Source organism: Anabas testudineus, chromosome 21 (assembly GCF_900324465.2).
Source record: "Anabas testudineus chromosome 21, fAnaTes1.2, whole genome shotgun sequence".
Taxonomy (NCBI): Eukaryota; Metazoa; Chordata; class Actinopteri; order Anabantiformes; family Anabantidae; genus Anabas; species Anabas testudineus.
This window is the reverse complement of record NC_046629.1, coordinates 24299832-24326647: the sequence shown is the minus strand read 5'-3', so window position 1 is coordinate 24326647 and position 26816 is coordinate 24299832. Positions and strand designations below refer to the sequence as shown.

At 37.2% G+C, this 26816-nt stretch overlaps 1 protein-coding gene across 7 annotated transcripts in view; it reads left to right on the top strand.

The window, feature by feature from the left end:
• Positions 1-421: 421 nt before the first annotated feature.
• The window catches only part of LOC113172885 (partitioning defective 3 homolog B-like), a 172917-nt gene continuing 146522 nt past the window's right edge, over positions 422-26816 (top strand). For all 7 annotated transcript variants that reach the window (XM_026375939.1, XM_026375944.1, XM_026375942.1 and 4 more), the window contains exons 1-3: positions 422-691; positions 1384-1597; positions 11559-11660. In XM_026375939.1, coding sequence (XP_026231724.1) covers positions 1481-1597; positions 11559-11660 — 219 coding nt within the window. In that variant the 5' untranslated portion in view covers positions 422-691; positions 1384-1480. The remainder of the gene's footprint in view (positions 692-1383; positions 1598-11558; positions 11661-26816) is intronic.

Genomic DNA, 26816 nt, shown 5'->3' with positions numbered 1-26816 from the left:
ACAGTCAAGTCAGCAGTCTTTCCTATGATTGTGGTCGTGTGTACTGAACTGACAGATGTTTTTCTGTACTCGATGAATTGTAATTGACTGAAACTCAAAATGAAATAGTCTATTATTTTGAGCCAAAGAGGAACTAAACTAAAGAAAGGGCATAATATATGTGCAGTAAATAATACACGTTGAAGGGTAAAAAGTACAAACAAAGAAAATTAGAGACTTGATATGGAACAAAAACAGCAGCTGGTAAAGACCAAGCTGATGTGAACTACTTCATGTACCTTAATTTATTATCTTATTATGTTTTGCACTTTGAATCCGGACAGATATCTGTCAGGAGGTCCATGTAACGAGTAAATAAGTCTGCAGAAGTAAAAGTGCTGAGCGCCTCGGTGCAGCGGTAATTGGAGCACTTCCCCTTTAAGAGGTGACAGCAGCTCGGTGGAGGAGCTGGTCAGGAGCGGACCGGAGGAATCCCAAAGTTTGTCAACGCACACTTTACTGCTCTTTACCGAGTCACGTCGCCTCCACAGTGTCCCCGATCATGAATGTCACATCCACGGCTCCTTACCGGGCCTGTCGCTGAGACGGTGGATGTTACTGACCGCTTGGAAAAGAGGAAATTTGCGAGAGAGAGAAAACTTATGGAATGATGCCCGAGCGACTGCATCCCTCCCTCCAAAGTTCAGCTAAGGTGGCTAACGTTAGCTAGCACAAGGCTCAGCTCGCTTTCTCTGATGTGAAACTTTTCATTTGCTTTTACTTATTTGTCCAAACAAGCTGTAACGTATCACCTGGTGTAGAGGAGAAGGGCGTGAGGAGAACTAATGCTTGAGGCGGATGAGAGCTCTCATCCTGCGCTTGTTATTTTAGCCGGGCCAGGTTACTGGATCTAAGCTAAACATCTTTAGCCAACTGGAGCTAGCTGACAGAAAGCTAGCCTCTGTCAGGAGAAGTTAGCCAGTTCGTTTTCAGTGAGAAATGCAGTTTAACAACACCATGAAAACACTGCAGCGTTTCACAAACTTTGTACATGGACCTGTTGAATAGCTTGATCGTGAGGAGGTGGGACAGGGAGCGACAACCCTGATGACCATAAGAACAGTGACATCGCAGCTGTGATGATCACCTTGATCTGTGGCTGTAACATGTGGCAGGCATGGCCAGGACAGACTGTAAACACATCTCACCGTTTTAGTAATGAGCTCTGTCTACTCTGGTTCATTTAACAAGCTGTGTTGCTTTTGCAGAAGTTGGTTTGAGCGATGCAAGTTTTATTTGGATGCAGATGTTTTCAGCATGTCCCCTCAGGTCACTCACTGTCAGGCCTTGTTTTCTCCCACCATTGTCTTTTCTGGGTGATCACATCGCTGCCTCCTCATCCAGACCTTCTGGTGGGCAGTCTACAATTTGGAGCCTTCCCTCCTGGTTTATCACTCACATCCTGAGGGCCTGAATCTTGGATGAAGTGGAAAGTGTCGTAATGAAGGTGACGGTGACCTTTGGGCAGACAGGTGTGGTGGTGCCCTGCAAGGAGGGATGGACCGTGAGGGACCTCATCCAACAAGCCACGCAGAGATACAGAAAACTCCTGGAACAGGTACTGTTCAGAAGTTAAAAATACACACATACATGCTATTAAAAATCACAGTTAACCTCTTTGGCAGTGTTGTGAAAGCAAACTGTATGTTTTGGAGTTGTTGCTTCATGTCCGGGCAGTGGTGTTTATTATTATTACTAACAAGCTGCACAACACACGTGTTAGTTTGAAGGACATGCGAGGCAACGTGCCAGATACCTGAAAGGTATTGTTTTATATGGACATTACTTGCTAAATATAGCAGATAACACCTCGAAAGTAACTCACCTTCTACATCCCCTTTAACATGCAGTTATGATGGATGTTTTTCCATATAAATGCAGCTCGTTTGTCAAACTTTTTCCGTGGAAGTAATTGCAGCTGTAGAATGACATTTCATTGTCACTGATACCAGTGCTTGGGAAAATGAAGATAAAAGTGAACAAATGTAATTTTATCTTGATTTGAATCTATCTGACCTTGGAGCCTCGAGTTAGCTACATTATTCTTTGTAAGAAATAGTTTTGTAATAATGTCTAAAGATGGACAGATGAACTCCCAAAAGACTGAAAAAAACAGAGATAACTTTTTATGAAACAGCACTTTCATAACATTTGAAGTTTTCCCTGAAGTCATAAAAAAGAATAATCAAAATCTGTCATTTTTATTTTATGAAAGAACCATATGATTTTCATATCCCAAAGTCTTGGGAAATTAGACAAAGCCAGGAGGTCCAGTTCTCCATAATTGCTGTATAAAAAATTAAAAGCATATCTGATATGAATTGTGATGGTCCAGACAGGAGCAGGCATGAGACGTTTTCACTTTTAGGCATGAGGCGTTTTCACTTTGGTTGTGAGTGTAAAATGCAAATGACTCCCTCTTGCGATTCCTTTATGACTGCTGTTGATTCCCTGCACTGCTCTCAGGGCAGGGACCCTGTGACCCCCATCAGACAACCAAATCTTCTCAGTGACTCGCTTCATATTGGCTCCATTATTCAAAGAGCACACCAGCCATGCACTCATTTTTTCCACCCTCTGTGTTTTCTTGCTCTCGCTGCCTTTTTTGGCTCTTAAGCTGCTTTCATCTACCTGTATACCATCCCCTTCCCACTCCTTCTTCCCACAGTGCTCTTATGTATTTTGCCCCCTTCATTTTATTTATCATCCTTTTCTTCTTGCTAGTACCTCTTCACCTCACTTCCTGCTCTTCATATAGCAGGAACCATTGCTTCCCTTTGATTTGAACTTGTCTTGTCTTTGAATGCTTTCACCTTCACCTCCTGTTCCTTCTTTGTGAGTTGTAGTACAGATGAAAAGCTGGCCCAGGTAGTGTCATTTAAAGTGTTCAAATTTGAAATTTAAGTTCTCACTTTTGTGTAAGGAAATACAAACTGCAAATTTTGACTAATGACAATACCGCTTGAACATTTGTAAAACGGTGTCTAAGCTGTTAACCACTGGGCGGGTGTTTGCAGTGGCAGCTGTTGACTGACATTTGAGGGCCTCCTTCGACCTTTTTCACAGCAGACATTTTGGTATGTGGCAGCAGGAACAGTGCAGGTGTAACTGACAACAAACAACAGCATTCCATTTAGATCAGCTAGCTTCATCATCCTGGTGTTGTAAGCCATTGTTGATAAAAGTTGTTTCACTTGTGCTTGTCGTGCTGTGACATGTCTAAATGTCAGTTGTGAAAAAGGTCTATTGCTAGGATATGCATTGTTAACTTTAACTGTGCTCTGCGGAGTGGAGCACATTGTACTGCATAGCAAGCAAAGCATATGTTCCCCTTTTTCAACCAGGCGACGGAGTGTTCTCTATCATCTGTAGTGATTTGCAGTAAGCTGTGTGTCCTTGAGAAGCATGGAACATTTGGAAGCACCCAACTTGTTATTGTTTGTATTCCACAAAAGACTTCACTTGTTGTTCATTTGATCCAAAGATTCCCACCACATGAAAAACACTGATGGATAGGACAGAAAATGTAATAAAATGTAAATTGATGTTTTAGTTAGTACACAGTTTAAAACAGGCAGGAATGTATGCATTAGGTTCTTATAAAAATATATTTTAATTCCTGTTGCACTACATAATTGTAGAAGTGGAATGAACACTATGGTGCAGTGTTGTTTAGTTCTGGTCGTAAGCTGGACCTTTTTAAGTGTTATTGATGTTCACTGAGAGACAGAGTGAATGCTCCAGGAATGTTTTCCTGCAGCTCTGGATGTGTGGATGATGCACCTCCCTGCTTTATTGATTAGGTCTCAGGGTGCTTAAACATTTTGTTTTCGGTTTGTGTGAATGAAATGCCTTGTTAAGCAAATGTACCATGTGCTTTGCTGTCCTACCACTCTTCTTCTTTCTCCTCCTCTCTTTCTCTGTTTTCTTTCTCTCCTCACACTTTAGTCAGCACTTTTAAGGCTCTCCTCCTTGACATTCCTGTTTTTACTTCTCCATCCACAGTCACTCCTCCTAATTTCCGATAGTTTGGGCATCTTTGCTTATGCTTGCTTATTGTTTAAATGTTCTTCTGTTTTGTTTGTTTTCACATTTTCTTACTCCCTCCCATCCCTTGGCTGCCTCCTCCTGCACAACTTTCTTCCCCCTCTCTGGAATTGGTGAATATATCTGCTTAATTACTTCATCTTCCTCTTTGCCTTCCTTTCCATTTGTTTGTATGTGTACTTTTTTTGCTTTCCTCCCATCGCTCAGTCATTTTACTGCAACACTAATCTGTTGTTGTAGCTGTGTAATTATGGTCGTTAATGTGTTCCAGGATTAGAAAGTCAGGATGTGTGTGTGTGGCAGAGCAGTCCAGTCACTAATCCTCCCTCCCAGTGCAAGGCAAATCATGTTTTTAAATTGTCAAAGGGACAGTTTCTGCCTGTCTCCTCTCTCCTTCCTCTCTATCTGCTTCATCCTACTTAGAGAGTATGCTGCGTATAGTAAAACATTTTATCAGCTCATGTGTTTCTGCCTACAACTACTGTAGCTAACTAACACCAGCAGTTTCATTTATCAGCTGCTTTGTTAAGAGTTCCCACAGCAGTGCTTAAGAGGAACTAACACTAACACTAGCATTAAAGCTACATTTTAGTGATCTGAAGTTGAGTTGGGGATCTTTGAGGTCTATTCTTAAGTTGAGTTTCAGAGAGTGTTTAATTTTGTATTTCAGTTCTTGACTATCAATATTTTTTGTTACGTGTCACGTTCATCACCTTCTTACTGTTAGAAAATGAATGGCAGTAAGAGAATGCTGGTGAGTAAGCCAGACTTGTATTATACTGCTGCATCGAAAAGTCTAAGTACAGTGTAGACTCTCAGATTATGTAAAGCTGTTTTCGTACTATACTAATACACGATACAATATATAACACAGTTTTTGGTTAATCTCTTATTGGACATACACTTGTAACTCACTGACGATGCTAAGCTGTAAAGTCATAGTTGAGAGAATCATTCATTTTTTTCTGTGAGAAAAAACATCCTCATAAATCCTAAATAACCCTTACAAAAATAATAAACTAATAGACTAATAAACACTAAAATGAACAAACAAAACATTTCAAGTGGTTGATTTTGGTCATTAGGATAAACATTTATTTCACATACTAGACATTTTCTATTTACATGATGCCTCATCACTGCATGCTGTAGCTGAAATATACTCATCCATTAGTTCCTCCATTACTAAATAAAGACAGTTCATGTAGACAGCACAATGGAATAAACCAAAAAAAGAATCGAAATACGATAATATACCTTGAACAGTCTTTTATTAGTTTTTTTATGCATTAATATTTGGCTCCAGTGCAACCTATGGGAGAGGTTGAGGACAGTCTGACAGAAGGTTGAACGTGTACTGCTGAAGTGAATTGTTCTTTCTTAGATATGTGGCCTGTCACTCAGCTAGTGTGACACTAATAGGTTAATTGTCATCCACCTCACTCAATATACCAGGAAACTCCAGTAAGTGGGCCATGATCTGTAATTATTTGTTATACAGCCAAGATGCAAAAACAGGCAGCTATAATCTAGAACTATCTATTGATGGATGAACATAGAGGCAAGTCAAAAATGTGGTAGGAGAAAAAGAGGAGAAAGTAACATTAAAGAAAAAGTAAAATGATCATGCAGATGATCGTGGAGAGGTTTCAGGGAGGAAATGATCACACCTTTGAAAAAAGGAGGTAGCTTAGCTGGGGGAAGAGGGAGAGTAGCCAGAGGAAGAGGAGGGAGGGAGGAAAGCAGAGGTTGTGGGGAGTTGTCAGGAAGTCATTAACTTGTTGACAGGATTCTTATTCATCTTTGGCCAAACAGACAAGTGTGTTGTGATGCCTGTTGATGTGGTTTCAGGTCTAATCTTAGCTAACAACAATGACAACATGACAGTCATATGGGATCATATGTTCAGGTTTTAAGTGAGCTGTGATTTGAGTTGACTGTCTTTACATACAGTAGATGTTTGTGTACCTACATTAGCAGATTGCATTTAACTTTAACATAATGTTAGCAATAAAGGTGTTATGTGTATGTCTAAAAATGATAGAAACACACTGTGAAACCTGCTTCTTTTGTAACCTAATGGTGTGTGCACCATATGCATTTGTATACTTGCGCATATAAATTGTAAGGTGCATGTGCATGAAGGGGTTCCTGCATATGTGGGTGTGTGCTGTAGTTTTATTAGCCAGGGGAGGAATGCTGATGAGGCGTGGCCAAACAAGCTGATAAAACTGTAAAACATTCTGTCCCTATGCCAGAGCAGAGGCAATTATTTCTGAGAGGGAGGGACAGACAGGGAGGAAACACAGACTGCCTTCTCTGCAGTCAAACTGCAGGACTTTATTGATCCAGTCTCACACATATTCTATTCTACTCTATCCCATTCTCACATAATGGCAGACACGATTTTCTGAATAAAAGTATGGTGAGTTTGCCAAAGATAGACTATCAAAATATATGGATAATAGATTCCTAACTCATTGTGCTAATAAAATAAAATGTTGAATCATAGAAACCTAAGTTTGCTTATTTAGATAAGTCAAGCGTGGCCATCTGAAATGTGGAAAGCTGAAATGTTAAGATGGTGAGTAATGGTTACCATGGTATTTCCACAATTTGCTTGCCACAGAAGACAAGCTTTGTTACTGCTGGATCACAGGATGTGGAGAGGAACAATTTAACTTTGATTCTGTCTTTCTTCAAAGAATTAGGTGCTGCACCAGTATTTATATCGCTACAAAATAATGTTTGTTCAGCTTCAAGGGATCTCAGCATTAATGCTTTATAATACTGGCACACCTGAAATACCAGATGAAATGAATTCCAGACCTCTTACGTTTGACCTAGCTCCTAAATATTTGAAATAGATTTTTTATCTAGGAGAGTTGATATAAAATGTCTCAGAAGGTGCCTTTCATGCTTTGTGTAGACAGCATCCAAAGTATGCTTATAGTGTACTCCAGATTACTGTTTTGTGTACATAAATCCATTTTTTTGCACTGCTTCCAGTTTTGACAGCAGCATACATACCAAACTTGCGTCAACTGGCAAACTAGAAAGATTTAAGAGATTCAGAGGTAAGGTATGGAGAGGTGGAAGGTCATCCACATTCTTAGCAAAACCAAAAACCTACAATAGAGTTTAACTCAAGGGTTTAACTCCAAACTAATTATCATTTGTAGATCTTATCATGACAGTCAAATACTGGAATTACCCAAGATTATCTGCAGTACAGTGAACTCTGTATTAAGTGCTAATCCTCTGGATTTTCAGATTAGATCAGTGTGTTTACAACTCTTATCTTTAGTCAGAAAATATCTGAATGCTCCTGTAGGTTTTTAAACTGACTGAGTTAGATGCAGTTCACAAAAATATCATATTTTTCAAGCAGTACATCTGAATACTTGATTATATCAATCTGTGTGCTCACAGCTATTCTTAAGTGTATGGCTTTCCTACTGTAACAAGAGATCAGATGGGGGTTGCTGACCTAAAAACAATAGCAGGTCACCAAAGGAATGAGGGTGTTGGATGTTGATGGTATGCACTCAGTCATTATCATCGCATTCTTTTCTGCAACAATTAAACCATATAATTTGAATGTGATTCCTGTGGCTCACATGTTTTAAATACAGAAAGAATATGTGGTTTTCCAGTGTGTTTCCATGATGTTACAGTGGTGTGCTGTTTAATTGTAAGTTAAATGGAAAGCAGTTGAAGATAACAGATATTCTAGAGTAACTAAATATGACTTTTATCTATTATTCTCTCAATTATTTTCACAAGTGATTAAAACACTGGAAGTAGGACAGTAATAAAAAGCCTAAGAGGACATGAGATTTGATCAGTGATCTCATCAACAGTCAAGTTTTCTATCATATCATATCATATCATATCATATCATATCATATCATATCATCTAAGAAGAACTGAGAAGCCTGGAGACAGTAAATGTTGGATACATTTGAGAAAAAATTATTTTCAAAATAATAGAAAATATTTTTGAAATGGTGTATTTTTCTGCTAAGCCACTAATGTGTAGTTTTGAGTGATTCATTATTTAATCTTCACATTATTTAATGCTTTTTTTTATTAATTGGTGTTTTTCAAATGAGCAGTACTTTATAAGACATTTAGGGCTGAAACTAATTATAGTTTACTTTAGTTAAATTAAAAGTCCACATTCTCAAAATTTTTTTGTTTTTTTTTACTATGATTATATGACAAAGAACAGCAGGAAAAATGAAATTATGAAGTAATAATTTTTTAAAAACATTAACATTATTTACCACATTTTGATAACTTTAACATGTTTTAGCCATTGCAAGTGTAAATGGTATTTAATAGAGAAGCACACACCTTTGTATCGTCACTTTTAATGTTCATTAGATAGATAGAAATCATAAAGAATGGACATTCTGGTTTTGATGCAATAATTGAAGATTTATTACAAGCCTCATAAAAATTACTAAAAAAGATGGGCAAAGCATTCAAACTGTTGATGCCTCAAGTCCCTATGCGCATTAAAAGTTAAAATAAAAAACTTGAACTCTGAAAAGTGCAATACAATATATGTGCTGTACTTTTTTTTTTCCCCCTAATGCTTCTCTCTTGCCTTGTTCTCTGTAAATAATGTGGAACATTATGAATTAATGAAATGAATGAAATACACTGTAAAGTTGCTTTACAGTGCTTTGCACTACTAAGGGATGATTGGATTGAACACTTGACCACTTGACCAGTGAAAACAAAGTTTAGATTTAGTGGAACTCATTCTGAAGCCCTAGTGGAAAGAAACAAATTGGACTCAGTGTAATACAACGTGCAAAGCTGACAGCAGAAAAGTTACAAAAAATGTACAGGACACTTTCCTACATTTCCCTAGGAATCATAAAAATATTCGCTCATATCTGGCCTCGGTGCCAGCCAGGTCAGTGTTACAATAAAGTCCCAGAAGCGAGGGAGGGAGGAAGAAAGGAGAGACGGAGAATTTAGCTATATAAATAGCCCCAGTTTCTAAATCTTGTGTAACAGGGGTGGTTAAAAAACACTGAAGTGTTTTGTTTTGTATAAAACATATATTTTTATAGACCCAGGTCATATTTAACAAAGGCTAAACTTTTTGTCTGAAGCAAGCAAACTCAATCACATTTGTAATTAACAATATGTCAGCTGGTGCCAGATGGCAGTGAAGGATGACTACATTCAGGGTAGTCAAGTTTTTAAATACAGATTTGAATAATTTAATTGTTGAACTTGTTTACTTTAATAACATGTTGTTTATTTTATGGCTAATGATTATGCAGAATTCATACATTTTTACATCCATGAAATCTGTCAGTTATTTTGTTTGTGTGCAATTTTAGCTGAAGCTCCGAGCACAGACTCCTAGATGCTGTTCAGCCATGTATATTGCTCCCTGACCATAAACCACATGCTTGAGGAGGGCCTACGAGTTTTCATTTGGATTTAAATCTAGTGATGTCATTATTTTGTAATTGTTAAGGCCTTTGAAATTGGCTAGCCATTAGTGAAGTAACTGGATGCATGAGATCGAGCTTTGTCCCGCATTAATCAAGATCTGTTTGAAAGCTGCAGACTTCTTGTACCACTACTTTATATAAAGTGTCTTCTAGACACTGCCAGTAGTATGTAGTAGCTGGAGTCAGTTTTCAAACCATCTATCACTACCATTTCTTAACCATTTCATCATTGATGATAACAGCCCACATCATTACCCCACCACTACCGTGCTGACACTTGAGTTGAACTGGTGTCCTGTGTCCAGTAATGCTCCAGCCAGGAGCCCATCTGTCTGCTCTATCCAGTGTCACTCCAATTGTATCAGTCTATAAAAAATGGTATTAAAAAATAAGTCTTCTCTTTTGACCCATTGTTGATGCTTCAGGTTGTGTGATTTTCATCATATTTTTGAGTTCTCTAAGATGGTGGCCCTCGAGACTATGGGGTCTGTTAAAGTTTCATGCCTAATTTTAATTAGCAGCTTTCCTTTTCAAGGCGTTGTTTTGACCCTGTCAATGCACATTGATAGAGATCACACCTAAGCATTTTGGCTTTGTCAATAATGTTGTGTACTTCTGACAGTTTAATTTTTTTGGTTCTTCAATATGTTTTAGTTCTTTTAGCAGTTAAAAACTGCCTAGATACCTGACAGAATATTAAACTTGACCCAGCCAAGCAACTAGAGCTACTGGAAATGATTCTACAGAGTGAACATTGAGGTGACAGTGATGTTGTGGGTGGAATGATATTTGTGAAAAAACAAAACAAAACATTAGAATACAGGCTTGTTTAATAATTATGCACACACTGTAAAGTCCTTAACAACTTAAGCAGAATTTGGTCATCCGCATTTCTCTGCTGTACCACACTCCCTAGCCTGTTCTTTTTCTATTTTTAAAAAATGTTTTTATTAGTCTTTATGATGTGCTCACCAAGTGCTGTACTGTCGTCTTGCAGTAAGGCAACTGTATTGTAAGTTAGTAAGTAAGTCATTAAATGCAAAGAGTTGCTGTAAAGTTTAGAAATGGCAACTGCTTTAGACAATGCATCTTACAGTGATAACCAGGGACACAGAGCACCATGCTTCATCCTACACTGTCCCTGATGGGAGTTTTTGTACTACAGCATTGACAAGCATCTGACCCTGGAAGGGTGATTTAATGGAGAACCCTGTTAACATTTTGAGTCATACCTTTCCTTAGGCTGTGTGTGCTTTTGTATGTGTGTGTACTGTATGTGCTTGTGTGTGTGTTGACTCAATATGTTGTTCAGCAAGCAGCTCTATGTAGTCAGCTGTCCAGTGCAGTGTTGGTGTCATTAATCACACACTCAACACAGCAGAGAAAGGTAGTGTGCAGGGAGAGAGAAAGGATCAGGCTGGTGTTGTAATCTGTACAATGCACCTAGGGAAAGATGTGTAAGATGTGGAGGAAAGAAACAAAGTGGGGAAGGGGAATCGAGAGTAATATAATGTGAAATAGTAAAAAGGAGTTGGTGACCACAAGAGAAGAACTTTATGGCTGCGTTATAGAGTTTCAGTTTTATTCAGTTTTAGGACTCAATGAAGTTTAAATCTACTTTTTATTCTTAAGTGTCCACATCATAATGTGTGTATGCCTGGTAAGAAGAACTTAAGATATGAAGCGATTCATTTTATGATCATTTATCACATCGATGACTAAAGTAAATATCAAAACATGATCCAGTCACTAAGGACTAGTTTTTTCTGTTTCTGAGGGTGTACATTGTTCAGTAACTTCATGCACTAGGTAATTTATCACACTAAAAAAGTAAAGAGCTCTGCTGTTCCACAATGAATTTCAGCTTAAAATAGAATTCTAGAAAGTGCAGTGTAAGCAAAGTGAGGAGAGTTGTCAATGTTTGAAATGTCTATTCATATAAACTCATATTAAGTTGATAATTTACACTGGTTTTGTCTTGTGTTATAGGAAGGTGATTTCCTGGTTCGCACTCACCATGTTGAATATTGTGACGGGGGAATTTTGGACCCTGATGATATACTCAGTGATCTGGTAGAAGACAAAGATAAGGTAAGAATATATTGGAACATAATTTAATATTTAGTGTTTGTGTCCCTGCTTTAAATCTTATTTTTGTTGAAAATAATTGTTAAAATACTTCTTTTTGATTTTGCTTTATTTTCTATAAAAACACTAACCTCATTAACATGAATTTACATTAACAGGTTTAATGGGACTTTTTGCTCACCACAAATGGCTGTGTGACATTTTTATTCTTAATTAATACCATTAAAATATGAGCTGGGACTGTAATAACCATTAGTTAAAATGGCCTGTTTCCTGAATGACCAGCAGTCAGTAGCGTTTACAGATATATGTGTGACTAACCACATATCCAGCCAGGCAGTCTGTAAAGAAGAGGAACACGTGGCAGACAGCTCTTGTTCTCTACTGAGAGCTACAAAATGACAGTTACTCATCTTTATCCATTAGATCCTTTTGATAACTCTCCTATAATGGATATAATCATTTTGATTTATGCTTACAAATTAGCTACATTACTGTCTGTGTGTGTGTGTTTGGAGAAAAGTATATTGCTTGTACAGAGCTTTGAGCTGGTGTCATGTATTTTTTGAGTTTTTGTGTGTATGTGCTAGACTTTAGATTATTGAGCTGCAGTGGCCTGTAAGCCACTTTCTTGGACAAAATATTGCCTCACAAGCAAAACTCAAAGGGAAAAGGTTTTAATTTGCCTTAGGCATTAAACAGTGTCATTAGCAATTCACTTTTGGAGACTTTGCAAACTCAATCTATATTCTCCTTTTTCTAATTTTTCCCCTGAGGAATCTGTCATTTTTCATTTCCCCCTTTAGAAAGTCTTGTTTTTTTCATACTCTCATAGACTCTTGCATTATTCGAATGTGATGAATGGCCTAGATGAGGGCTTTTCTGAACCGTGGCTATGGACCTAAATGAATCTTGAGCCCTCTCTTGGTGGCTCTGCACATTAAAACAGTATCAACATGTTTTAATGAGCCTGTGTCCTATGGTGAACTGAATTTTTCATTTAGGTCACAGGCAGAAAAAGTTAACAAACCCACTGGCTAGAAAATGTAATGTATAGTATATTTCCATTTTCTTGGCTCACACCATATGCCTTTAAGGATGTATAAATACTGCAGGATTTGTTGGAGATTCTCTGAACTAATTAAGAACAAAGTTGCATTAGTTGGCAATTTATCTCAAGGCTGTAAGAGCCTTAAGGTGATCGGTCTTTCTCTTTCTATCCAGAACTCAAGCCTGTTAATGTTATTTCAATAATTCTTATGCTTAAGATCTTAGTTTTCATCTTTATTTAAGATTTGTTATCATGAGTCTAGCTACACCTAAATTAAATAAAAAATGTGTGTGTGTGTGTGTGTGTTTGGAGAAAAGTATATTGCTTGTACAGAGCTATATATATACACACACACACACACACACACACACACATATATATATATATATATATATATATATATATATATATATATATATATATATATATATATATATATATACAACAATTTTGACAAAATTGTTGGTACCCTTCTGTTAAAAAATGAAAAACCCACAAAGGTCACTTAAATAACTTCAAACTGACAAAAGTAATAATAAATAAAACTACTAAAATTAACTCATGAACATCAGACATTGCTTTTGAGTTATTATTTATTTATTTATTTGTTCAACAAACCTTTTTAAAAAACAAACTAATGAAACTGGCCTGGACAAAAATGAAATTAATATTTTGTTACAGAACCTTGTGAGGCTGCAAGCCACCGATTTCTGTAACTCTCAATGAGACTTCTGCACCTGTTACACAGGTATTGTGGTCCACTCCTCACAAGCAAACTGCTCAAGCTATCTTAGGTTTGAAGGGTGCCTTCTCCAGACTGCATGTTTTAGCTTCTGTGCAAGATGGAGCAAAGCAGCCCCAGAACATAACCGAACCTCCTCTTTATTTCACAGTATGTACAGTTTACTTTTCTTCGTAGGTTTAATTTTTCTGTCTCTGATGTGCCTTGGCATCTGTGGCATCATTTTAACAGGCTTTGGCAATGTCACAACATTTATTCCGATCTAGAGTTGAGATCTTGCATTGATGATGGGGGAGTCAGACCACTGTGCAAAGTCTTCTCCAGCACATCCTAAAGATTCTCAGTGGGGTTAAGGTCTGGACTCTTTGGTGGCCAATCCACGATCCATGCTGCCTGAACAATCTCATAGCCTGATGTTTCCTGGCATTGTCATCTTGGAATATGTCTGTGCCATCAAGAAAAAACCCATTAATGGAATAACCTGATAATAATAATCATTATATATATATATATATATAAACCACAGTTTATGTTTCATATGATCCAGTGAGAGGAGCAGTAACAGAGTCAGGAGAACAGCAGCTGACATGGGAGATTGCTGTTATAAGAGTCTGTTGCCATGGATTTGTAGAGATTCAGAGAGCAGCATGCACTGGTCCTGCTGTTGGCTAGCTGCCACTCGCCCTGTGCCACTGTGATCTTGTTTATAACACTTTTTTGTGTGATTGTGTTACAGTCTGGAATTTCAGCCCAAGATCAGTCACTGCAGTATTGAGAGTGCACTGCTCTGCTTTTATATTCCCCAAATCACTGGTTTAATAAAAAAAAGATAAAATGTGATTGTTTGTATAGATTGTAGACTTAACATGTCTAAAATTAGTGCCATAGATACTAGAGTATCTATTATACAATAACAACAAAAGAGTATGTGAACCCTTTGGATTGGATTTAGATTTGTCATTAAATCTAATCTTATATTAGTATTAACAAATATAATGTGCCTAAAATAATAACACTAAACAAATTAAGATTTTTCATGTCTTTATTGAGAACAGTAAAAACCTTGTGTTAGTGGAAAATCCTGTGTGAATCTCAACCTGGCCTGTGTTAGTGTTAGTCAGTTCCAATGATGCCTTCAAATCTTAGGCTGTCACTCTGGGGTGCTTCTTTACCTCATTAATGAGTGTTTGTTGTGCTCTTGGGGTCATTTTGACTGACTGCCCACTTCTTGGGAGAGTAGCCATAGTCCCAAAGTGTCTCCAGTTGTAGATTCTTTACCTAATTGTAGACTGGTGAATTTTGAAGTCTTTGAAATCACTTTGTAACCCTTTCCAGCTCTATGTAAATTAGCAATTCTTGACCGTAGATCCTCTGAAAGCTGCTTTGGGCAAAGCATGCTAGTACCTGACTCCAATTAGATGTTTTTAAGGTCATTATTCCAAGGTTTCACATTTTTCCACTTGTACTATGAGGTTTTATTGTCGTTCTCAATAAAGACATCAAAGATCCGAATTGTAATATTTTAGGCACATTATATTTGTTAATACTCTTGACTTAGATGAATATCTGACAAATGAATGCAGAAAACCATGAAATCCACATACTTTTTCTTGCCACTGTATGTGTTTGAATGAGGGAATGATTTTTAGACATAGCCCAGGTGTACTATTTAAAGTGTTTCCAGGGTAGTTAGGTCACACTTGGCACAAAGCCAAATGTCCCTGCCCCTGAGGTTGTGGTGTGTGCTGTTACCTTGGAGATGAAGTGTTTCAATCATGTCATTGAGGCAGCTACAGGACTGAACCTATCAATAGCACATGGTAAATTCTCAGCCAGACTTGTTAGACCTATTGAAGCCAAAACTGATCATATGATCTCAGTTATTTTATAAAGAATATTTTTATGAGGAACATCTTTGCAGCAAACACTGCAAACAGCACTGTTTACTGGAGGATAATATACATTTAAAAGATGCTAAAATGTAAACCTGTTACTGTGATATTATGCTACCCTTTAATTGTGAAGAGTTTAGGAAGCACTGAGTCAATGTCTAATGTCAAAAAAATGAGGAAGTACTTAATATCAGTTTGGCTAAAGGAAAGATTAGATTAACACTTATTTGAATAGTAGGTCTACAGGTAAAGCTGGTTTAACAGAAGGCTGAAGTTGTAATGAATGTTTGTTTGTTTGTTTGTTTGTTTGTTTGTTTGTAGATGTACATTAGTAAATACACACACCATACAGACATATTAGATGGTTAATGGTGTTTTTGTCTTAATTATACCCTAAACTCTCTCTCTCTCTGCTCATATGAACTAAAAAAAAAAAAGTAATGTCCTTTTCTGATAAAATCCTTCATAAAAAGCCTTCTATATGAATCTATATATAAAATCACATGCTACATTACAGACAGTATTGGGATCATATGTGGCACAAACCAAATTTCCAAAACTGTGTGTGTGTGTGTGTGTGGTCTCTCTCTCTCTCTCTCTCTCTCTCTCTCTCTCTCTCTCTCTCTTCCACTTCACACACACACACACACACACACACACACACACACATGCACACACACCATACAGAGCGATATCCAGCAATGCAGACTACTGAGCACCAGAGATTGCATATGAGTGTGTGAAATATTCATTGAATTCTGAGGCAAGGCTCTCATAGTATTACTGAGCTGAGATGAATAAATGGCTCCTAATCCCAGATGAGTGTTTTACTGTAGGCAGGCTCAATCTGCCTGGCATTAGGTTTATAAACACAAAGAAAGCAGAGTAGGTTTTCGGGGTCTTCTAAAGACAGATGTCAAAAATACAGTTTCAGAAATCCAAGTGATTTTGAAATACATTTGAGTGATGCATTGAAGAGCAAGCTCAAATGAGAGTGCTACATCAGCAATCAGAGGCACACAACAGCAGAGATGAATTAGAAAATAATATGTTACCAATGACATATTTTGGAATGATAATTACTGTCATTTTACGCTTGAATAAAATAATTGATTTCAATGTTATGTCCGTACTTTTATATCTCTGTATGTAGGATGGAGATGATCAGGACGTATTAGCTTACCTTAATCTAGCTCCAAAACTGGAAGCATGTTAGGAGCTGTTAGTTTTGTTCTGTCAAAGGTAATGTATTTACTTAAATATATTTTGTAATGAATAGTCATGTGCTTTAAGGAAGTTTAGTTTAGTAAATGGACATGCACTATAATATGGTGAGACATAAGGACATACCCACAAACAAACTGAAATACATTTAGAGAATGTAAAGCAGGTGAAAATTAATTGAGGGAAACCTTTTCTAAACGTAGTATACAAGTTTACCTCTTGATCACCACCCACACCCCCACCTTTTTCTCCATTACCCTAATGCCTCCAATGCAAGTTGTTTTTATGCCAAAGAAAATGAAAAGTAAGCAAGAAATATGGATTCCCATCAGCATTTTCTGTGTAGCTGAAATTGTAATTCCTAATGTATTTTTCCCATCTTGTGGATATTGCAAAAACTGCCTCATAGAGGAGTTTATTTAAAATGTTAGCTGGTAATTGAGAGAGGAGAGAGACACTGTTGCTTGTATGATATTGATTTTTGTTCTGGGACAACCATATTGCATAGAATTTATCAAGAACACATACAGGTAAGGATCTACATAGTTATTATGAAAAAAACCTGACAATAACGGTGACAAACTGATCAGTAGTTTTTGCTGTTAAGCAGTTTGGTCAGTTTTTTTTGTTTTATACATGGAATGCTCACATCAAGATTAGAAGAAACAAAGGTCTGTGAGCTGTCCAGTGTTTCTGTGATTTTTTTCAATGGTCACCTCCCCAGAGAAATTTAGTCTATTTAGACCCATAATGATACAAGGACGTAATTTGCTGGAGAACTGTGAGTTGTCTTGTAAATCGTGTTTATGTATGCTTTGAATTGATCAAACCCAAAGCATGTCTGACTATTATACTGTCTGGCTGATGAGATGAAACAACCTTAAATAGTCTAACTTTGAGACGTTAAGATGGACAGTAGGAGGACTCAAGCCAACTCACAGATTTTCTGCCGTGTGTGCATGTTGGTTTTCCAGTAAGAAAACCAGATCAAAAGTTCAAACCTTGATTTTATGAATATATAATATGTCATGTTCTGATTTTCGCTGCACTTTTTTTTGTCTTTTTGGTTTCTTTTTTGTTTTCTTGTTCCTTGCCATTGTACCCATGACAGGGTAGGGAGGGATTTATACAGACAAACTGACAAGAAATTAAAGGTATTACATTTTACTATAGAGGTGAAGAAGAAATGGATTTGAATATAGTAACTGTTGCATATTTTTTGTTTATTTAGTTTAAGTTGTTTTTTACTGCCTCTTTGTGCCAGTTAAACAAAGAAATCTTCATTAAAAGAAGTAACTAAAATTCATTCGGCCCTTAATCACACTTCATTGAATGAGCACAAATGCAATGACAAATTTAAGAAACAACCTTCAATCTCACTCTTTTTGTGAAAAAATAATTTTAAAAGCCTTTTTTGTCTGCAATACAATGTCCTACTTAATAAGAATACTTTTTCATTACTTACATAGCCCATTACAAACAAATCTTAAGAAATCTTGGGATCTTTTGAGGTGAGGTAAGGGGGCCACTACACATTCATTGCTGGAGTGCAGTGGGTGAGAGAGATTGTAGACCTGGTTCTTACTCTTCAAGGTGAAACAAAGATTTCTTTGTTTGCTTAAAAGGGATTTCAGGGCTTTCTCTGAGGGGGTCACATCAGCTGCAGATGTAAGTGGTGAGCTGACCCTTCTTGTCAGTTATCTAAACAGGGACAGGTTTGAACAGCTACAACTACAGTCAAACTTAGGCAGACCAATATCCTATGATGGCTTTTGCCATATTTGTGGTGTTAGCTCTCATGACAGCATGCACTTTGGATTTGAATATTTCCATGTTTCGATGGCAGTTGAGGACTTGAAATCTGTGCTTTTATTAAGGTACAATCTTCAATCCACTGTACTGTGATGCTTACCATGCTCACATGGCTACGATACAAACTCTATGTATGTTATAAAACTGATGGCCGGAATGTCATCTACCAGTAGGTCATGCATGTGTGTAGCCACAGTGTTGTAATACTGATGGTGTCAGCATGCTGCTCCTGTGTAAGCATGGTGTTGAATGAGGAGCATCTTTACAGATTTCACTTAAAACAGTAACCTGGTATGTAATAGCTATAAAGAGATGGGTAGAGAAGGGTCAAAGAAGGAAATATAACAAAGGGAAAGCCTTGGAAGACGTGGGTGGAATTTCTTTTATTAATGTAAGTTCTCAAGTACTAAATTAACATTAATGCAGAGCAAGTAAGTTAAAAAAAAAAAAAGGACTTGTACTGTCTGAAGAGTTTCTCTGTAACTGAGCTAACTGTGTTAACTGAATGTGTTGAAAATATTTAGTTATTGTAATTCACAGATGACATTGGCTGTATTTGGAGATCTTTAACTCCCTCTATCCTTCTGACTTACAACTATCCTAGCCTTCCAGACCTTTAACAGAGTTTTCTCAACCCTTCATCCAGCTCTCTCTGCGCTGTACATGACTCTCTTTTCCTTTTTTATCCTCACTTCCTCTTTTTCCTTTGCCTTCACACAGCTTTTCATTCCCCTTCTCACCAGCTTAGCTCAGTCATTTGGAAGTGCAAAACACAAGACAAGCCAATCACAATAAGGCAATTATGACCCTGTTGGAAGGGTTATTAGGCATAATTCCTCATAATCTCCCTCTACAGTTTTTATCATCAATGACATGTACACACACACACACACACACACACACACACACACACATAGTATACTGTGTAGTATATATGTGCTCATAGAAAGTTCCTAACCTTGGAACAAGAACCCCCCCAACACACACACACACATACACACAAATTTACAAAGCTATGTTCAAAGCATTGATCAGTAACGATGATGCAGTTGCAATGTGATTATTCATAGCTGCTTATGGTTATGCTGCTGTGACAAGATAATGAAGACAATAGACACCAGGCACACAGGCAAAATTTGATTGGATTTTTACCCATAACATGCTGTGTAAGTATGTTGTGGTAGTTGATAAGGTTCTTACAGATTTCTGTTGGTGTCTGCATGCGTGCATGTTACTGGTTAACATGTCGACATTAATTGAACCATAACCTGGATCAAAACAATGAGACTAGAGAGGGTTTATAAAAACAAGCAGACATACTAAGAAGTGCAATTTTTGTGGGAGGCCTCTGACACGATGCACATTTAATCACAGCATTTTAATCCCAGGCAATTTAACAAAATCCTTATACTTTACCAACGTTGACAAGCATCCAACAAAATCCTTATACTTTAACAACGTTGACAAGCATCCAACAAAATCCTTATACTTTAACAACGTAGACAAGCACCCATCTCATTGTTCACCTTCAACCTGTGTATTAAGCTTAGTAATCATATTAGCGTTGTGTTAAATATTAATAAATGATTCTGATTATTTTTTGTAGCTTTGCCAGTCTGATTTACTGGCATTTTATTTTTTGCACTGACTTAAATTTTATTCAATAATTAATTCACAGTTTCCATTTCTTTTTCATTATTTATTTTTAGAATTGATCCCAATCGGAGAAAACCCAGCTAATAAAAAGCTTATGCTTGTTTAATTCTGTAGATATTTTAGCTGGCCTGCACATATACTTTGCTATGATTAAACAGTAGATTATACAATGCCTATAAAAAGTATTCACCCCCTTGGATGTTTAATCCTTTTACTGACATTATAAATCAATTATGGTCAATAGAAATTGGCAACTTTGACCAAAAAATGTCAGATGTCATTCATAATGTCATTATGTCTTAGCTTTGAGCCAAGGCTGTGAATACTTATGTAAATGTGATTTTTTTGTTTTTTATTTTTTATAAATGTTCAAAGACAAACTACTGTGAATACAAACTTACACACTTAAACATAATTAACTTAACCATTACAAAATACAGTTACTGTTACAATCAGTTGCTTGGTTGTAACAGCCCTTGCATTCAGAGCAACCAAGTCCAGCCCCTTTTTTCATTTCAAGTGTGATGTCAGCTTGCAAAGGTTAAGTGAATGAACAGGAGAGATAAACATACACACTGATGTGTCCCCCACACACAAAAAGTGTGGTAATATACAGTTTTTCTAGCCACCTTTGACCCCTCAGCCCTCAGTATGAAGTGGACACATGGTGAGAATAATATTGACCTTCCACTAAAGAAAGCAGTGCGACTTATTACTTTCACACATTACACTGGTTTAATTTGCTGGGTATCCTGGTGTGTTGGAGTGTGCTTGTGTATGTGGATATGTCTATACTTAATGATGCATTAACTATTAGAATTTCAGTGGTGTGTTTCTTTGGGTGTACACTTACACAAGTTGTTTTAGGTCTGAATGTTGTGGAAATCACAATGTATTTTTTTAATGTCCATATAGAGCATCATAACATTATGTACATTTACATTATTAATGACAAATTGCTGCCGTTCATTGTCTACTGAAATTCTGCTTTGTGAGACAGAGACAAAAGCACCCCAATGGTGAAACAAGAGAATGTGTAGAAGAGCTCAACTTTATGCAGATATGCTATAACAGGATTCAGTGCCCGCCAGGCGAGAGCCAAACTAAAGCAGTGTGTCAATTTACTACCTAAGAATGAATGAATGAAAGAAAGAATGAATGCAGTTTCAGCTTTCTGATTATTTACTAAGTTTGTTACACATTACGTAAATTACGTAAATAGGTGGTCGGGACAGTGGGGAAAAAGAAAATTTTGTTGGTGTGTCTAGAGATGGAGGAAACAATAATCCAGTCATAACGTTGCATGGAAAAATGCATGCTCAACACAACATACCCCCAGAGCTACATCTTTGCTACCTCCTAGTTTCCTTTCTTATTTGACCCATCTCAACCAACATCATATAAAAAGCTTTCCACTCTTTGATTTGTTCTTAACACGCCAACTTCTCTGACTTAATGTTTGTGCAAATAGAAACCTGCTATGGACAGCAAGTAGATACCATGTATGAAATGAGTACTTGCTCTTCCTAGTGCTTTAAAATGATACAAGAGCCATGAAATCCTCTGCCACTAGGCTGTAAGTGTGACTCAGATCTAACTACTTTTTAATTTTCCCTATATAGCCTGACATTTTTCATCATATAGTAATAGTCCGTGTTAGCTTCCATTGATGGGTTGCCTTGTGTATGTGTGAGCAGGTGTATGTGATAGTCCTTGAAAAGGGTACAGGGACCATAAACCGTCTCTTTGTTCAGGAAGCGAGATATCAGCTATTAGTCAAATTGTGAATTATATTTAATGAGGCTGTGGCCTCATTGGTAAAGTGCGGTACACTGACACATGCACTCAAGGGAGACTTTATTAGGTATACCTGTACAGCTCTGCCATGAATTCTACTTATAATTTCTCTGTATTTTTTGAAACTGTCAGAAAGGTGATAATTTGTGTAAAAGAATTCATGACAGAACTGCTGTTTTTTTAGCATTACATTATACAGATGTACCCAATAAGGTGGCCAGTGAGTATATCTTGTGTGTGTATACAGTATATGATCAGTCTTCACTGATCCATCATACACTGCCCTTCCAAAAAAGTCACCACCTCAATTTTACAAAGCAAATAGATAAGCCTCACATTGGAAAATAACTGCATGGATAATTATTTTTCAGGTGGCAACAAGTTCTTTAACCCTAAATGATGCAGTGAGTAGCTTCTAATTCACCCACCTCTCTTCTTACCCCGATGCACTCATGCCTAGCTCCTGCCGTACTAGCCTGTGGGCGAAGTATTGTAATCTGGCATTGCTGCAGTTGTTCAGGTCCAGGTTCAGCAACGTTATGTATCTAAGGAATGAAGTCAGCTGACCACCCTTAATATAATGAATGACCAGGTTATTCCATCAGTGGATTTTTCTTTCCCTGATGTCACGCGCATATTCCAACATGACAATGCCAGGATTCATTGGGCTCAAATAGTGAAAGAGTGGTTCAGGGAGCATGACGCATCATTTTCACACATGGGTTGGCAACCACAGAGTCCTTAACCCCATTCAGAATCTTTGGGATGTGCTGGAGAAGACTTGGCACAGCGGTCTGACTCTCCCGTCATCAATACAAGATGTTTGGCGGAAAAATGGAAAAAACTCTGAATGGGAATAATTCTTGAGACATTGCAGAAGCTCAATGAAACAATGACACAGTGATGCATGTTGTAATCAAAGCTAAAGGTGGTCCAATTAAATATTAGTGTGTGACATTATTAATATTTAATATTTTATGTTTGTAGCTTTTAGTGATGTGACTAGTGCTGCTGACTCTTGCCTCGTCCTGTATGCCTCTCTCTTTTAGATGCACACACAGTCTAATGAAACAACCATGTAACTCCTCAAGAACGTGCAAACTTCAAATATTATCTTTAATGCCGCATAACCCCATATGTTAGATACATGTCATGTTTCACTTGATCACACACACAGATGGGTAATACAGTATAACTCATTTTCAATGGGTCTGTAATGTTGTTGTCATGTTCATTAGTTTGATTGCTTACAGCTTGTCACATGTGATGGGTAGAAACAATAAAATCAAAATAGAGCAAAATTCAATTTAATGATTGTTTTTTGTTTTAATTAAATGGCTTAGTTTTAGTAATGTTCATTTACAACAGGAATGATGTAAGTAGATTATTTAATGTAGACACAGATATATGGAGATGAAAGCACCACACGTAAATGTACTTACACACTCTGACACACACACACACACACCATCACACTCTTCAAAAGCAGTGGAGTGGAATAATGGACAAGGCGAGGGAATAGTAGGCAGATTTTATCATTCACACTCTCTTAACCACCAGCTATCTGCTAAATGCATGCATTCTTGTCTTTGTGGTTGTGGATGTGTGTATACATGTGTACGGATGCACATGCAAATAGATGTATGAGTCTGATTTCTTCAAGGTTGTATGAACACTCATCATGTTAAGTCATGTCAGCATAGTCTAAATCAAGCAAGACTTGTTTAATAGTTACTAATTAATAGAAAAATATATTAACCTTAGGTATGTTCACAAAAATGACCCTATACAAATCAATGCAAAAGCATGTTAAAAATATTTGTATAGCAACCAGTAGCTCTATAGTTAGCTGTTGCTGTCTACTGTTGGTTTAATTAATTTTTCTTTCTTTCCTGCAAAAATACAAAAGAATGAGAATAGGCTGCATGTAAAAAAAAAACACAAAACAAAACAAAAAAAACCCCAAAACTAAATAGTAATATTTTGTTCATTACGAAGTAATAAGTCCATGCATCAAAGAGTAAAAAATATCAAATAACTTTCAAATGGCAGTGTCTATAAAAGCTATTAAACATTATAATGAACTTATGTTTTAAGATACATGGGGTTCTTCCAATTAGTGGAAATTTTTCCTAAAGGTCATCCAGGCTTGGCTCATGTATCATTATCTCCATGTTACGTAGGGAGATTGCTCATTATGACAGGATAAAGGGGAGACAACAGTGAGTTCTCAACCATAATGAACCTAAATACTCCCACTTACCTTCACTTCATCCACCTGCTCTACCCATCCGATGCCCCAACTCTCCCTCTTTACAGCAGTTATCCTCTCTGCACTCATTTGCTCTGTGTTCTCTTTCCACTACATATCTACTCTTTCCTAGCTCTTTGCAATGTCGTTCAGTCCAGTCGATTTGTCCTTACTTTTTCTTTTTTTGCGCTTTTCCTCTGCCTTTACATAACACCACCATCAGTCTGGTGACATAGTACCCATATCCAATCTGTTCATCGCCATATTTCTCCAGATATCATTCATCTTTTGTTTCCCGTCTCTTGATACTTATTTGCCTTTGTTTATTTTCTCTTTATTGCTCTCTTTTTAGTCTTCCTTAAATACATCTTCTCTTGTCATGTCCTCTGTCAGTGTTTAGTGATGCTTTAGCCTCCTTCCTTCCTCTTTCTCTAACCCTCTTCCGTCACCACCTCTTTCTTTCACCATTCTTCTAATGAATCCTATCATTTAGGAATCACACCTTTGTGCTTGTGTGTGGACTACTCATTTGACAAAAGCACACAGAGATTTGATTCACACCTAATACCTTTTCCAAATCCAGGAACCAGAGGGGTTAATTAAATAATGCCGTTTGTTAGAGAGGGAAAAGAGAACTAGGGGGACATGAGACAGAAGGCCACAGAGAGCGATGAGGGGAATGAGAGCATTAAGAGGGTAAGAATGAGACAGATAGGTGCAATTTGTAAAAGCATATGAAAGGAGAAGCAGAGAGGTGCAAGTGAGAAAGGGGTTAATTGCTAGAGTGAATAAAATGGAAGACGGGGGATGGCTGGCAATTAAAGAACTGTGGAGGTCACTGTGAAATAAAGACAAATGTAGGGTTAATGGCAACAGTGTCTGAGATTGGAATGATATGACAGCATAAGGCACCCAACCAGAAGGTTATGGAAGATTGATTTTAGGTGATAGAGAAGGGGTTAACAGAGTGATTGAAATGAAACAGAGAAGGTAAAAGCAAAGGGGTTAATTATAAGTATAATAAACAGCGAAGCCTCTTAATTAAGAAAACAGTTGCACCTGGGACCCACATAGAAGAGATGGATACAAAGCTGCTGTGCAAAACTGTGTGTGTGTGGTACTAATTGTTATTGCTATAAGGTCCACCTCATATATTCATTGCACTGAATTATCTTAATGAAGTGCCTGTGGGACTTGTTAGAGATAGACTAACAAAATGATTAGAGGACAAAGATCTGGTTTATCATATGTCTGTCTTTCAAACTGTGGGGGCAGCATAGAAGAAAACGGTGCAATAGGCAAATATAGTAAAAGATGGAAAAGCATGAAAGCATGAAAAAAGCCAATAGAGATCGCCCTAATGATCATGTCTCGAGTTGTATTCTTGTTTTTCTGTATGTGAAGCTTAGACTTCACATCAGTCACTCCTATAAATTTCACTTGGCCAAATTTGTTAAAAAATGTTATGTTACACATAATCATACAAATAATGAAATCTGGTGATCCTCTGGACCTTAGGTAGCCCAATTGACACATTTATAATAGCAATATGCACATTTGAGTAATGTAATATAAATAAATGTCTTTTTGCAAAGAAAAAACAACTATAATGAATAAAATTAAGTTGGTAGCTCAGTTGGTGCAGTTATAATGGAAGCAAACACATTTTAATAATGTTCTTTCCAAGAAAACGTAATAATAATCAGATTGCAAGCTTACTAAGCTTTAAGCTTACCCTCTACACTCTTCCTGTTGTGCGCGAGGAAGATTAGTTTGTCCACATTGTTCATGATATAGCAGCCTTTGAGAAAATTTGCTCCGTCCATATGCAAAAACTGTGTTTGGCTGCAAATTCTGGGGTCAATCTTTTACTTGCACTGTGTAAAATACTGCTCCATTTTTATTCATGCCATGCCATGTGGTAGACAAGTTTCAGATGGCATATTTGGCATTCAGCTTTTGTCTTGCTGTTGTACGTTTTGTAAAAAAAAAAAAAATCTGAATATCCAAATATATCATTAAAATTGAAAACTAAATACCTATCCAACAAACAAATATCCGAATACATGGAAATTTGGGTGAAGGCCTATTGATTTAATGACAGCCACAGATTTTAGGGGCAGAAAAATAGATTGAAGCTTTTCCTGGAAAATGCGTTCAAATCTACTTGATAGATTGTAAACTAATCTGAAACTTCATCTAGAGGATTTTGTAATAGTGTTTATGGTAGAGTGTAATCTGTATTATGGTGGATGGTCCTTTATAGTACACATCATTTAGTGTCAGGATGGATTTGATTCGTGGTCTTGTGAAGAGATGATATGATCTTTTAGGAAGACTAATGCAATCACTCTGTGTTGGCTGTGAGCTTTACTCTTCACCTCAATCAGAGAGATGTTAGAAGGACCACCCCTCATGTCAACCTCTTTAAAAGAAAAGCAGTTTGTATGATGTATGTGTATGTGTAGGGTGTGTGTGTGTGTGTGTGTGTGTGTGTGTGTTGAAGAAAGAAATGTATTGTATGTGTGCATGTTGTCTTCATCATGGACAGTTTCTCTCTCTTACTCATGCACACACAGACACACATAGATACCACCCTTTTGGCAGAAAGATTTACATACATTAACAGAGTAATGCGTTGGGCAAAAAGAGCTTCATAAAGAACCTGTCCCTGAATGTGTGAGTGATGATAACAGACTCATTAAATTGTGTAACCCTTACACACACACACGCA